This window comes from Mustela nigripes, chromosome 13, assembly GCF_022355385.1.
Source record: "Mustela nigripes isolate SB6536 chromosome 13, MUSNIG.SB6536, whole genome shotgun sequence".
Lineage (NCBI taxonomy): Eukaryota > Metazoa > Chordata > Mammalia > Carnivora > Mustelidae > Mustela > Mustela nigripes.
Genome location: NC_081569.1, coordinates 62,485,083 through 62,500,197, shown reverse-complemented (window position 1 = coordinate 62,500,197; position 15,115 = coordinate 62,485,083). Strand labels below are relative to the sequence as shown.

Below are 15,115 nucleotides of genomic sequence, written 5' to 3'. Positions count from 1 at the left end.
ATGTACTTGGGAAATGCTAAAGCAGGACACTACAGAAGAAGCCGGCAAATACTGAAGATTGTAAATCCACGTGGATAAACTCCAGTGTGCTGAGGGATCCGGTCCGTGATGGACTCTTCCTTGTGGGGGCCGTGTTCTGTGGCGGGCAGACAGCTGCGTGGAATGAATCCTGTTTCATCCAGCACCACCTGAGGATGAGAAAGAGCTTCCGGGCCATGTCATCCTACAAGAGGGTCAAAGAGTAGGCGCTTCAAAGCTTCCCCAGGGTTTTGTATATCTGAGACAAATTCACTCTCAAAGTCTTGCCTCAGACATCTTGCTCTGTACCAGGGACTCCTAATTTTTATATTAGAAATACCTAATTTTGATATCTGCAAAATGGCGGTGTTACCTTGGAGAGGGCAGGGCCCCAGAGCAAGAGCGAGGCCAGGGAAGCCTAGAGCCGAGGAAGAGAGAGCTCTGCCGGCTCCCTGCTCCCCCTAAAACCTGGGAGACTGAGGCCATGGCCAGTTAGAGACTCTGTCCTCTAAGTCTTTGCTGTTTCCTTCCAGATCCTTAGCTGCTTGGGAGAATTCCAAAAAGAGGAAAGAGGAGGGAAGAAGGAATACAGATTTACATTCGCTTCCTCTTCCGAAGAGTGTGCCACTAGCTTTATGTACAGTTTCTCAGAGAAGGAAAACGAGGAAATGGGGAGAGAAGAGGGCAAGGAACAGGGCTAAGTAGTGCAAAGAAAGCGAAGAAGTGGGACAGGGAGGAAAGGAGGCTTCTTCACATGAGCCCCAGTGGGAGTCTGGGGAGAATTGGTGGTACCATCAGAAGGATGACGGGATGCTAGGGACAGCGCACTGGCAACACCTCTGAAGCTCTGAGGTCAGCGAGGTGTGTTCATGCTCCTTACTGGGCATGGAAATGGCAGGTTCTGCTCACCTGCACGGAAGTGGATGGGGCTCCCACTTTGCTCATCCAATTACAGGAGCAACTGTGCGGTTTTAGGAGCACGAGCCCACCCTGCTCGGGACCTTCAGAGTCCGAGCCTCACTCTGAGCCTGTCCCTCTCCCTCCTACCTGCTTCCCTGTACCCCGAGAGAAGATGATGCCAAGGCAGACCCAGAAGGCCACACTGCTGTCCACATGTTTGGATGAACCTAGCACCTTGCCTCCCAATCCCACACCTCGGGATCGCCCGGTCTCCACCTCACTCAACCAGCAGCGAGGGTAACAGGGATGATTCTAACAGCTCAGTGAGCGGCGGGTGAGAGCACTGCAGGCACTCGGCTTTCTGATTCGATTAAAGGGCCAAAATATGTGGTTATCTTGGCCCTTAGGGGGAGCTCTTAACAATAGAATTTTCTAAATCAGGTGTTCCTCCATGACACTAATAGACAGACTCTCCTATCCAGAGGCAGCAGAGACCCGGAAGCTCGGATCCTATTTCTGTCATCTCTCCTCTCTGTGGCCTTGGACCTAAGATATGTAACTTGTCTGACCTTCAGATCCCTTATTGATAAAATGAGGAGAGTAACAGCTCCTGCACAGAATTGTCGGGAGAACTGACCATTACCCGAGGGTCTTGGACTTTGTGATACACACCCCCATGGCCCTGGGCAAGCCTTGTGCCCAGCAGAGGCTGCCAGATGGAGTCCATGGTCCTTGGACCCCCAAGGGCTCTGCACAGGGCACGGGTACAGTTAGCTCTGGCCTCTCTCCTTTGTTGAGGTGGGAAGGCGCTCCTCTTCTGAGACTTCCCGCTCCTTCTCTGTCCTTTTCCCCCACCAGCTAGAGTCCTACCACTTAAGCAGCTAACTTTTGAGGGCTCAGAGAAAAAGCTATCGCAGGCAATCAGTCATCCAAGTCCTGGTGGCGCAGCACCAGGACCACGGCCAGGCCTCTCTCCAGGTCAGCAAGCTTCAAAGGCACCAGCAAGGGTATGAGCGCCTCCCCCTTCTGCATACATCTGTGCTGAGCATCCTCGTCCTCGACAATTCTCCCCTCGCTGTCCACCTCATCGGCCCTCCTTCCCCAGATGCATTTTCCAAGCATTGCTGGGGCTGTGAAGTGCAGGGTGCCTTGGCCTGATCTGGCCGTCCTGTGGAGGCCTTGGAATTAGCTGAGTCTTTCTGCTCGTTCATTTCCCTGCTGATCTTGAGAGAGCGGGTACCTGCCCCAGCCTCACTCAACACCCATAATTCATTCCTGGCTTGGAACCCTTCATGCCACCTTCCTGCCAAACTAATTTAGCTGTCAGTGTGTTTTTTCCTAGCAATATCGGTCCTAAATTTCCATGCCGTCTCGGCTATTTCCATAAAGCCAGACTGAGAGGAGGGGATGAAATAAGGCATAAAGCACTGTGCTTCCATTTATCTCTTGGACTCTCTCCAGATGATAAATTTAGTTGCCAAATCCTGATTAATCTCTTTTGTCATTTTTTAAAGTAATAAATAGATTTCCTTGTCTGAACTAGAGACAAGGCAGAGAAAACGGGGATTAGGCTCCAGATTTGGCGGTTAACAGGGACCGCAGGTGTGTGAACTCTTGGAAAGATCAAATAGTAGAAGGAAACTGAGTGCAAATGGGCCCCCACCTTATAAGGAAACAAACTGCCCGACACATGTTTGAGTGGGGCTGCTCACAAAAAATATGAATAGAATGACCGGGTAAAATGCAAGAACGAATGGAGTTTATGGGTCATAAGTTCCTTCGATGAACATCAGTTGAGCCTACCCTAGGCTAAGATGGCCTGGTCAGCATTTTCTATAAAAGGCCAGAGAGTCAGTATTTTAGACTTTGTGCACCATATGGTCTCTGGCCCAACTCCTCAGTCCTGCCTTTGCAGTGCGAACGTAGCCGGAGACTCCTAAATGGGTGCGTATGGCTGCGTTCCAATAATATTTGTTTTATTTCCCTGGAAACTCTGGTGGCAAGCCGTAGCGTGCCGGCCCCAGACTAACCTGTTGAAAAGAGCTGGGTTCAGATTCCGGGTTCTTTAACTAACTGGTGAGACAAGGCAAGGGACAGTCTCTCCAATGAGTCAGTGTCCTCATCTATGAAGCAGGGGGAAAAAACCAGTGTCACCTCCAGAGTCATGGTGAGGACTTCGGGAGAGGGTGCATGTTAAACAGCATGGTGTGGGGGACCCTGGCTGGCTCACTCAGTAGGGTGTGTGACTCTTGATCTCAGAGTCTTGAGTTTGAGCTCACATTGGGCGTGGAGCCTAGTTACAACAAACCAACTACAGTACAGTGTGTGGCTGACAACAGGCAGTCAGTAAATCATTATTACTTTGTTTTGCTATTGTCTGTCTCTCTCTGCCGGAATGTAAGCTCCGTAAGAGTGGGGGTTCTGTTTTGTTCCCTTCTGTATTCCCAGCACCTGTGGCAGTGCCTGGCTTGTGTAAGTGCTCAGAAGTGGATGGATGGATGATGCGTGGGAGGGAGGGTGAGTAGGGGAGCTAGGCGTAAGATGTACAGGGTCTCTAGAATATTAAAAGTAAATTTGAAAAACATCTCTGACTGCAAGGAGATGACTATAAGATTATAGAGGAAGCCAGGGACAAAGAATCTGATGAAGGAAAGTCCAGGACCGAAGTAAGAACTCTTTGGAGAAACTCTTCAAGAGATACCAGTTCTTTGCAGAGGTCAGAACCTTTAATTCTGGAACCATCTGTGGATTCATCTCCACCCTCTGATATCAGAAAGCACAGTACACAGCCAACACCTTGGAGAGACGTCCATGTCACAGAAAGACAGGTTTTCCTTGGCTGTCTTTTTAGATTTTCACTTACTCTGCCTTCGGATAGTCCCATTTCATACTTCCATTAATTTAGGACAACATTGGCCTTAAAACAAAAATGGAGATGAGGCCAGGAAGAGATTGGCAAAATTTACCCAAAGAAGTGTCCTAAGGAATAAGCTGTTATCTCAAATCTGGTCTAAGGCTAATTACTTCTTTGGTTCCAATGAGAATTTCTCTCCAGTGACAGAGTTCTCTTCACTTGATTTAGGACCCCTCTCTCTCTCTAATAACTAGCCGAATTATCATGGAGGTAGAAAAAGCATTAGGCCCTGAGTCGGGAGGCCTTCCTTGATTCTGGTCACTGTTTATCACCTCAGACAAGTTACTCTATGTGTCCGGTCTTTTGTTGCCTGACATAGGAGAGAATTAGGCTCTTTCACTCCTATTCGCAGGTTCTGAGGTGGGGTAACCCATCTAGCTTGCTCACCTAGAGCTGGCTGGGCTGGGTAGGCCTGGCAGGCAGATCTCTTCCCCGATAACAAAGTGGCCCCAGTGGCAGTGTCTAGGCAACGGGATAGTCTTCCTTAGACCCATGTGTGGCAGGGGAGACTATGTCATGTTCTCTTGAGAATAGGTCTAGGGATGCTACGAGTCATGTGGAATACATTCTCATGTCCAACAACAGCGACACATTGGTTACCTCTTTCAGTGAACAAAACATGAAGCTTGATGAACGTCACTGTGGCAGAAAAGGGAGGGGGACCTAGTACAGCTCTGTCCCCTGAAGCTGACGGCCGATTCTTTCATGAGCTCCCTTCTTCTTGACTTCAAAAGCTGTGCTTTGTTTTTTAGGACATTGACTTGTCCCCTCTTTCCCAGCAGTTGCTGTACCATTGCCCGGCAGTCTTCCCGTGGTCTTACCTTGACCCCCCAGCCCACCCCCGGTAGCTGTCCTACCTCGGTTAGTCTGAAGAATCCCCACTCAGTAGTGGAAACCTGTATACTTCCCAGCTCACTGAGGCACTGACCACGCACCCATCAATAAAGATGCCTCATGGGGAGCCATGGTGCAGTCTGTCTAGCGTTTGCATTTGCCTTTAGCTCAGGTCATGATCCCGGGGTCCTGGGATCGAGCCCCAAGTTGAGTCAGGTTCCTCAGCAGAGAGCCTGCTTCCTCTTCCTCTACCTGCTTGCTCCACCTACTTGTGCTCTCTTTCTGTCAAATAAAGAAAATCTTAAAAAAAATAAAGATGCCTCATAAAGACAATGGTTCTCGGTGTCAGGAGGAGTTTGTCCCTTCCGGGTGGGAAGGGAGCAGACCAGAAGGTCCAGCAGGGCTTTTTCAAACCCAGGAGACACACAGAGATTCTGACATGCTCCCCCCAGGGGGCATTCTCCTCACTGCCACATTGAGAGTCACAGCCCAGAGCCTCGTTGTCCCTTTTCAATATCTCCTTTAGTCCAATATGTGCTGTCCCTGAATTGGGGACACAGACAGAGAGGTACAGGAGTGATATATGAACTCAGGCCCAGGGAATGATCAGTGAGTAAGGGATAAAAGTTGGCTTCCACATCCTGCCAAAGCCTGTGGAAGGTAGGAGCAAAGAAGCACTCCCTCCCTCCCCCTGCTTCCCTCTCTCCCACAGGGAGGTGTGGCATTCTTACCGTGGGAAGCAGAGTGAAGACCCCCCATCTTAATTATTCACTCTACATGATGTCTTTTTCTTTCAGTTTTTCATAGCAAACACTGGGGCAGAGCAGGGTTGCTGCTGGTGGTGGTGGTGGTTGGTAGTGAGGAGTGGAGTTCTTAACAACTTTCAGATGAGATTACTCACCTTCCCATTGGTTTGGGGAGAGCAGTCCCTCCTGATGTGGTTAGATGGATGCTTTCGAATATTCTTAGGACAGTGCTTCTCAAACTTTAGATATTAAAGTCACCTGGGGATATTGTTAAAATGATTCAGTAAGTCCAGGATGGGCCTAATATTCTCCATTTCCAACAAGCTCCCAGATGATGCTGACCCCCCCTGATTTGTGGGCCACAATTTGAGTATCAGAGCCTTAGGAGAGAAGGTTTAATTGCTCCTGCATTTGTTAATTACTTGAATCAGTAGTCACCTGTTGGTACCTCTCCCCACCCCAGAAGTTAGATGGTCAGTGGTCCTCTTTCTTTTGAGCATTTTCACGGGATCAAATGGGCACAGAATCCTCTGTATTATTGTTTAGCCTGAAAACAGAAGCAGTGGAAACCTCTAGTTGTCCAGGGGGGGCCCAACTTCTTTTTGGTTTAGACTGAGTTTAGGGGAATTTTATATTTCCATTACTCTCACAGGGATTCTGTGGTTATCTATGGCTAACAGAATGCCACAAAACTTGGTTTAAAATGATAAGCATTTATTATCGCTCCATTTCTGTAGGTAAGGAATTCAGGAGAGGCGTAGCTGGGTGGCTCTGGCTCAGGGTCTTCCATGGGCTTGCAGTCATCTGAAGGTCTGACTGGAGGATTCACTTCTTTATGACCTAGTCTCAGATGTTAGACACTATTGCTTCTGTTTCATTCTGTTTGTTAGGAGCAAGTCACTAAGTCCAACCCACGTACAAAGGGAGAGAATTAAGTTCTACTTCCAGAAATGAGGAGTATCAGAGAATCTGTGGGCACATTTCTAAATCACCACAGATGCCCCAGGACAAGGCATCACTGTAGTAGGTGACACACTTAAGGGTTTAATTCCCTTGGTGGTTGCTCTTCTCAGGACACCTGTAATGTTTTGACATCAGAGACCTACTCCTTGTAAAGACATTTTAAAATAGAGGCAACAATTCCATTCCACTGTGACAGGGTCCACCCAATTCCTTGTGGAACTTGGAAGAAGTTACAATGCAAGGAGGGCCATATAGCATAGTGACTAAGAGCCAACAAAAGGGAGTCTCAGAGTCCCGAACTCAAACCCTGGCTCTGCCACTTCCCAGTTGTGTGCAGTGAGAAAAATCACTTAACCCTCAGCGCCCTTATCTTAAAAGGGGGGGAATAATAAAACAAAAACAAACACTGTATGTTATACTGGAATTAAATATTTTAAGAATGGGGGGATGACAGTACCTTTTTCAAAGTCTTAGGTGAGAATGAGATGAGATAGTGCACGTAAAGTGCATAACCCCTGAACTGGCAGATCAGAAGTGCTCAATACGTATTGGCTACTATTAGCTGTTACTCTTGTTGTCCTGTTTCCATCTCAGGTGAGAGCTTTCTCTGTTGGAAGAAACCCTAGCCGCAAGTTTCTTTGCTTCCTTCACGGGTGCCCCTTTCTACACCTTATTTAGATTCTGAGAGGTCCGGTTGAGCTCTGCCAATAACTGAAGGCCGTGCCACACTTGGGCAGGGTGTCTTGGCAGGCTGAGGCGGAACTCCTCCTTGGACTGGTTCCTTCACCCGCAGTTCTGCTTCTTAGGAAGAAACATCAGCCGGAATCCACGAAAGAGAGAGGACCAGTTGGCCCCTCTCTGCTGACACAGGTTTCTTTTTTAGCACTGAAGGGGCCAGAGCTGGCTCCTTCCAAAACCCAGCACTGGGGTGGGGCACAGTGCTTTTGCCAGAAAGCACCAATTCTGTCTTGAGCTAGTGAAGGAAACCAACAGGTTGTTTTGAATTGAACCCCAAATCAGTTTGGGGCAAAGTACTTAAAAGTCTTCAGGAAAATGGAAAATACATTTGTTCTGTGGTACATTTTAAGTTTATTTTAGTGTAGTAAAAAAGCGCCCTGATGAGAATTTTGATAGGCTCATATTCCATCCTTATGTCTTTAAAGCCATCAGAGAAATCCTTTCTAGTTCAGCCTCTGTTTTCTCTCTAGGTACTTAGTCTTCCTACAGATCAAAAGGGATCTCTACCATGGCCGCCTCCTCTGTAAAACATCAGACGCTGCCTTGTTAGCAGCTTACATCCTTCAAGGTAATGACTTTTGACAAGATGAATTTGCTTTTCATGCTAAGTACTGATTATTTGAGTTTCCACAGATGACTACTTCTTGGATATAAACAGTATCTAACCTGAAGCAGAGTGTGAGTGGGAGGGTTTTGCCTGGACTCCCTAGGTCCAGAAAGCTCCAACCACTCAACCCTATACTTGTGCCTCGGGTCTTTCTGCCAGCACCTTTGGACCACTGGGACTCTGTCTGGGGTTTCCTCTACCCTTGGTTGGTACAGTTACTGAGACTCTGGAGAGTCATCTGGATACATTTTTTCGTAGCCTTTCATGCATATCTCGAAGGTATGAACCGTCTTGGAATACTGGTGTCCCTTTCGGAGATCTTTCCATTCAGAGTGGTCAAGTTGGAATGTTTACAAATAACAGACACATTTCCTAGCTTCCTAGTAAGGCAGAGTTGAATCTGTATCAGCTGATGCCAACTGGTGTTTTGTTTTGTTTTGTTCTGCAAAACAGCTGGAAATGTGTGCACACTTCATGTATGTGATGCCTTCTTCTTCTGAGAAGTGCAGGCTCTCCTAAGTGCCACTTCCAAGACTCCTCTTAGTCTTTAGGCCTGAAACGGTCACTAGATTGTTCGGGACCACAGCACTAAAAACAGTTTCTGTCAATGAATCTGAACCTTTAATTGGCAATCTGTGAATGCCAGGAAGCTGCTTTGCGAAGAGAACCTGAAAAATGCTTGCCAATAAGAAACTACAGCTCTTCTGTTAAGAGAACTATCATAGCTGCATTAAGAATGTAAAGGTCCACACATTATTGTAACTTTGACTTCTGAGACTCCTGTTTTTAAAAAGCACCTAAACAGCAAGTCTAGAAGGTCCCTGCCAACTCTAAGCTATCCAAAGAGGCCTCCTTCATTTTTAAAGAAGTTGGTCCTAAGTGAGATTTTAAACTCCAGTCTTTCCACCGGATTTACCCTAACGACCACATTGAATTTTTCCTTTTTTTTTTTCCCTTTGAAAAAACAGTTGATGTGTAATATTGATGTTTTCCACTTGGAGCTTTCTAAATAAAATCATAAATGACTCCGTGGTCCAAGGTCACTCTGGACTATAGGCCCAGGCAAGCTTTTAGTCTCTTGCTGAATGATAGAAATTCCCCAGTGATTTGGAAGGCACAATGAGTAGATTTGTGCACAAGTACAATATTCAGCTGTGAGAGGAGGGCACATTTTCCTCTTAATATTTACTCCTCACTTGACGTATCTCATGGGCCCTGGTTGTGGTTCTCACTAAGAGCAAAAATAACCACAAAGCAGCTGGCACTTTTTACCATACTTTCTCCTAACATAGGCATGATGTTCCCTGTGGAGCACGTCCTGTGCAAGGGGTGGGTTCTGACTGGCTTTGTAGGGAGCAGCACCAGGGGCCTAGCACCCTCCCCTCCGCAGAGCTCACGGATCTGAGATCCCAGCAGCTTTAGGGATGAACTCTTTCTAAATGGGTGGAGAAAGCCCTGCCCCTTGCAGAAAACTAGGAAACCTGGTGCTCCAGAACTCAATGGCCAGTTTGAACCAGTCTTTCCACTCTGAGGTTCTCTCCAAGGGGCCTGACACTGGTCAGCTCTGAAAGAATATTTACTCAAATGTATTCACTTGATTAGATTCGATTTCAACTGAGAGTTGAGTTCTGAGTTTGGGTCATGTCTCGTTGAGCAGTCTGTCCCTGCTAAAATCCTCAAAACTGATGCTTAGACTTCAAATCCGGCTCAGGCCCCTGGCTATCTTCCTAATCAAGCTGTTTCCCGTGCTGCTGCAAAGAGCAATGATCCCAGGCCCTTTTCTCCAGGCTGAATGGATACGGACCATGATCCAGCCTTCTGTTCTTTTATTGGGGTATTTACTTGTGGTGACCACAGAACACAGGCTTGGCTCTAGTGTCTCTAGCTTAGGCTTGACAGCAACCCCCAGTCCACACCTGGGCAAACAAAGGCAGGCCTGCCTCAGAGGCAGGCCTGCCCTCTCCTCTGTCTGCCCCACTTCTTTGCTCAAGACCCATTGTTCCTTAGAAATTTGGTGTGTGCTTTGCCTTTTGCTCTGTGTGTTAATTTCTCGTTGTTTACCAGTGATGATTTTTTACCTATCTCCACAACTGTTTTTACTCTGCTTTACTTTTGCTAGCGGAGATTGGGGATTATGACCCAGGGAAACACCCTGAAGGCTACAGCTCCAAGTTCCAGTTTTTCCCAAAACATTCAGAGAAGCTGGAAAGGAAGATTGCCGAGATTCACAAGACAGAACTCAGGTACGTGATTCTTATTCAGGCTCAGGACACAGTGTCCTGACACAAAGACACAAAGCCTGGACACACAAATCCTGTGTTGCAGCCTCCACTCCCACATACCTGGTCCTCCTGACTCTGGGATGTGTCGTTTTCAGTATTCCACTGACAGCACGAGCCCAAGCCCTGTAGTGCAGGCTGAGGCTTGAGGGCAACACTGTCATTACAGTACAAGGAAAGCAGAGCAGGATTGGCCTCTGAAAGGGATCTGCTTCACTAAGATAAAAGGAGAGAGAGAGGGAAGAAGCATGGGCTAGGGAAAAGGAAAAGAAAAACACAGAAAACAGATGAGAGGAGGCATGTGAAAATGGGCAAGCCTCTACCTTCATTCTGTGGCAGCGTGACAGGTGGCTTCTGGGTCAGTGGATACTGTACAGGGCTGGCCTGGTTGTTGTATGCTGGGGGGTACCGTGAGAGCATGCGGTTCAGGGGCTATGTCTTCAGCACTGCCTCACTCAACCCACAGCCCTACACAGAAGATTCTTAGTTTGCCCAGAATATGCCAAATTCCATTAAATAGTATTAATGTATTTAATCCATATATATAGGATTTTCTACAAAGATTGATTTAAAACACCACCACCACCACCACCACAATAGAGCCTGGGTGGCTCAGTAGGTAAAGTGTTCCACTCTTGATTTGAGCTCAGGTCATGACCTCAGGATCATGAGATCAAGCCCCATGTTGGGCTCCGCCTGCAGCAGGGAGTCTGCTTCTCTCCCTCTCCCCTTCTACCCCTCCCCCCTCACACGTGCACTCTCTCTAAAATAAATAAATCTTTAAAAAAATAAAAACTATTAAAAATTTTTTTAAACATTTTATTTATTTGACAGAGAGAGAGAGAGTGTGCACAACAGGGGGAATGATAGGCAGTGGGAGAGGGAGAAACAGGCTCCCCACTGAGCAAGGAGCCCGATGTGGGATTTGATCCCAGGACCCCAGGATCATAACCTGAGCCAAAAGCAGTTACCCAACCAACTGAGCCACCCAAGGTGCCCTCATTTTTTTTTTTTTTTAAACCAATATTGTGTAAGCACTTTGTGTGGTATGCTGGAGCACATATACTCCAAACTGATAAACTATGGAGAAAAGGCTATATACAATGCACTGCTGTAAAATAAAACATGCCATCATATTAGTATGTTACAATTTTTAAAAATTTTATTGAATGTTTGCTTAACCACCTTCCTGGGGCAGGTTAATTCCGAAGGGCGGGGGGAGATATTTTTAATGTTAATATTAAGCTTCCACTTAATATTGCATTGGCTCCTACTCTCCCAGGAGAATGGAGACACCTTTCAGAGGTGGAATCCTAGCGACTCCTCATACCTGTCCCAGGGCTGGTGTGGCCTTTCTTGAGCAGGCTGGCTCCTCCCATCATTGTTAGGGAAATAGCGGCCCCTTGTGGTAAAGGTTGGAATACACATGGACCTTTCATGATTCATTCAAAGCAGAGATGAGGGGTGTGCTAGGACAGCCAGAAGCACTGACAGGAGGGTTTTTGATGTCAGAGCAATGGGTACAGTCATCCAGAAACCTAGTAGGTGACAGGGGACCACCCAGGAAATTTTGGCCACTTTGAGGGCCCTGGAGGCTTGGGCCAACTCCTGGAATGAATGAAGCCCACAAGACCCCCCCTCCCCAGCTTCCAGAATGGGGATGAGGAAGCTCCCTGGAAGGGGCAGTGGTGCTCAGCTGCCTCTGGGGTCCAGAGCCCCTGCCACACAGATATTTCCCAAACACCTTCTTCATGCCACAGGTCTGCTGGTGTGGAAATCTGCAGTCAACATAATGCCTGCTAGTGCAGGTTGGCCTCATCTTCCTTATGTAAAAAGGTCTCTATTTCCTTCCTCCAGCTCTAACCTGAGTTTCTGGAGGGCCCAGACTGTGCACTTTATTTCTTGGTAGATTTTACAGCAAGCATAAATGTGCTGATTGATGTCTCTCCAAAGGGACACTAGCGGGAATCTGACCTGCTTCTGCCTGCTCTGCCTTGTCTTCCTACACTATCGTATGACTTGGGACAAAAAATGACCTTAGAAATCAGCAACTTTCAGTCCTGCCCACCAGCCATCAGAGTGGTTGACTTGACAAACCTGCCCTTCCTTGCAGTGAAACTGACCCAACGTCCATAGGAGTATGTCTGCTTCACAAGGGCTCTGGACCTTGATGGCACCAAGGGGACCCTGCCACTGGTTCTATGTCGGGCTCAGGAAAGCACCAGATTCCAGGCAGCTCTGAAGGGAATGATGCCAAAGGCCCTCTCCTCAGATGGCTTGGCACTAGGGCTGCTTTCTTCCTTTTCCTGATTGTTTCCTTTTCATAGTCATCACCCTGTAGACAAACAGAGCTACTGTGGCGTCTGGGGAGCTCAGCATTGTCTCCTGTCTCTTCACCCTCCATTCCCATGTTCCCTTTTGGTAAAGGAAAAGGGGTGGCAGCCACAGCAAGATATAGAGGCCCTTCCTATGTATTCCAGTCAAGATCAGATCATAGACAAGAAACCCATGGCCTGCAGCCAGCCTACAAGTGTGTTTTGTTTGTTCCCGTAGTACTTGAAATTGTGAAATAGCACATAAAAAACCAGTATCTCTGACTTCCCTTCTAAAAGCAGTGCTTTTAACCTCTAGTAGTGCTGGGCTTTGCATTCCCACAGGACTAGTCTTGGAGCTCAGGAGCAAATGCCCTCATTCAATGATGTAGCCCTCTCCAGTCTGCCATAGTCCCCACCACTCCCTCCTGTCTGCACTCGGCCCACGGCATTCATTATGTAGTCAGCCTCCATCTGAAGACATCTGAGTTTTTTTACGCTAGACAGGAGTCTTGGAAGTTGGTCCTGAACAGGGCAGGGAGCACCCTCTATGGAAAAACTGGAGTGTAAGACTTACCCTGAAATAAATAAATAAATATTTATTTACTTTTTAAAGAAAAAAAGCCTGAGTGAGCTCAGTAGGCAGGCACAGAGGCCAGGATTCTTTCAGGCAGACTCCTCGCTGAGCACAGAGCCCAACACAGGGCTTGATCTCACAAGTTCATGACCTGAGCTGAAATCAAGAGTCAGACACTTAACTGACTGAGCCAGTCCCTGAAAGCTTCTTCATGGGGAGTTTACCTCAGGGGAGTCTATGAGAACAAGAAACCCTGAAATCATCTCATTTTCTTTATTCCAGTGGTCAAACACCAGCAACATCAGAGCTGAACTTTTTAAGAAAAGCACAGACGTTGGAGACCTATGGAGTGGACCCTCACCCGTGTAAGGTAAGACCCCCATTGTCGGGAGACTGCACTGACCTTGCCATCTCCAAAGGGTGACAGGCAGGGAAGGAGCATGTGCCTACACCTTCCACCTTCAGGATGTGGTTAGCCGGCTCTTTCAGTGACAGAGGCCAGAGAAAAACCTTCTGGCTTCCACACTGCATAATTTTGTGGTGGCTCATCAACCTCAGAGGGTCCGAGGCCAAGTCAATCTAAATAACAAACCCAAAGCCGGGGACCCACTTTGGCAGCAGTAGGTAATTTCGTGGAAACTAAGCGAGGAATGGGGAAGGCCCCCCACAGGGAATGATCAGACACCGCCCGGGGACTGCCCACCCTTTCCTGACCTGTAATCTGTAATCTCGTTTCTTTCCAAAAGCGGGTTTTATTGACTGCCACAGAGTTAAGCCACTTCGAGGAACTGGAACTGCCCTGAGTCGCATTTAATTCCATTATGCACTGGGAAGGGTGAGATGGGGAACCAGCCCGGGAGGCTCTGCCCAGGGGAAACCTCTGTAATTGCTAGCGTGTGTCTGGCATTTTGGAGAAGAGCTCAAGCAGCCACAGTCACTGTGGACAGCAGTGGAGAGACATGGCTTCTTCCCCTCTCTCTGCGGCTGTATCCCTCCACTTCACCTCCACATCTCAGTTGCTTTCACACTCCTGGTCTCTGCCTCAGTTTCTCCAACTTTTGCCTATCTCTACTACTGGAAACCAGTACCTTCAGTAAAGCAGATTCTCAATCTGAACTGAGGGAGCCAGTATCATATGGGAACGAGAGGACACTGATCTTTTTTCTCCCTAATGAGGGGACACCATAAGTTTCCAGCAAAAATTAAAAGAACATAATAGAGGGGCACCTCGGTGGCACAGTTAAGTGATCAACTCTTGATTTCGGCTCAGGTTGTGATCTCAGAGTCATGGGATTGAGCCCCATCTCAGGCTCCATGCTCAGCAAGGAGTCTGTTGAGGTTCTCTCCCTCTCTCTCTGCCCCCTCCTCAAATAAATAAGTAAATCTTAAAAAAAAAAAAAAAAAAAGAAAGAAAGAAAGAAAAGAAAAGAACAGTAGAAAACAAGGAACATGGTAATGTAGGGGTAGAGTTGCATTTCCCTTGGCTTCTTGGTGAGGTGATAGTTATTTGTTCTTGCATAGGATTTGATGCTGAAACTTCAAATATGAACTTTGAGAACATTCTGGCACTTAGCAACCCTGGTCACCTTTGCCATCCCACACAGTTCCCCTATCCACCAGCACAACCCACTGCCAGATAACCCTTGCGTTCTTGGGGGCCAGTGCTGTCAGAAAATATATTCATTCCTGTTAGTACCAAAAAATAAAAATAAAAAGTAAAATAAAATAAAACAAAACCAAAAACAAAAAACTGATGTATGGTTATTTACAAATGAACTAGCAAATGCCCTTGCATGACAGACAGATCCAACCATGAATTGCTCAGATACTATCTACAGGGAGACTGCGTAGGACTGAAGAGAGCTTCAGAGTCAGCTGGCCTATCTTCAGCTCTGATCTCCGGCTTTCTGAGGCCTTTGTAGGCCTGAGTCTTGCTTTCCTCATCTGTGTGAAAGTACACAGAAGGTATTCAGTGACTGTGCTCCACGAACTGCTGAGTCACTTCAGGACCTTAAAAGACACAGCTGTCTAGAGATAGCGATCTTCATCCTAAGGTGCCGGGTCACCTTCAAGCCAGATGGTGGACAGTGAACCTGAGCACAACTGAGTGGAGGTGGGTAAGGATTCTCCGCTGTTGCCTGTGTGGGTCTGGAAGCTACAGGGGCAGTCAGCCTGGTGTCTAGCCCAGATCCACATGAACCTGAGGCTGTAAGGCTCTTGGCCCAGA

The 15,115-nt window shown here is 47.4% G+C and overlaps 1 protein-coding gene across 5 annotated transcripts in view; it reads left to right on the top strand.

Moving 5' to 3' along the window:
• Positions 1–15,115, top strand: part of FRMD5 (FERM domain containing 5) — a 308,724-nt gene that overhangs the window by 268,468 nt on the left and 25,141 nt on the right. For all 5 annotated transcript variants that reach the window (XM_059372713.1, XM_059372712.1, XM_059372711.1 and 2 more), the window contains exons 5-7: positions 7,584–7,681; positions 9,840–9,963; positions 13,171–13,258. In XM_059372713.1, the coding sequence (XP_059228696.1) occupies positions 7,584–7,681; positions 9,840–9,963; positions 13,171–13,258 (310 nt within the window). The remainder of the gene's footprint in view (positions 1–7,583; positions 7,682–9,839; positions 9,964–13,170; positions 13,259–15,115) is intronic.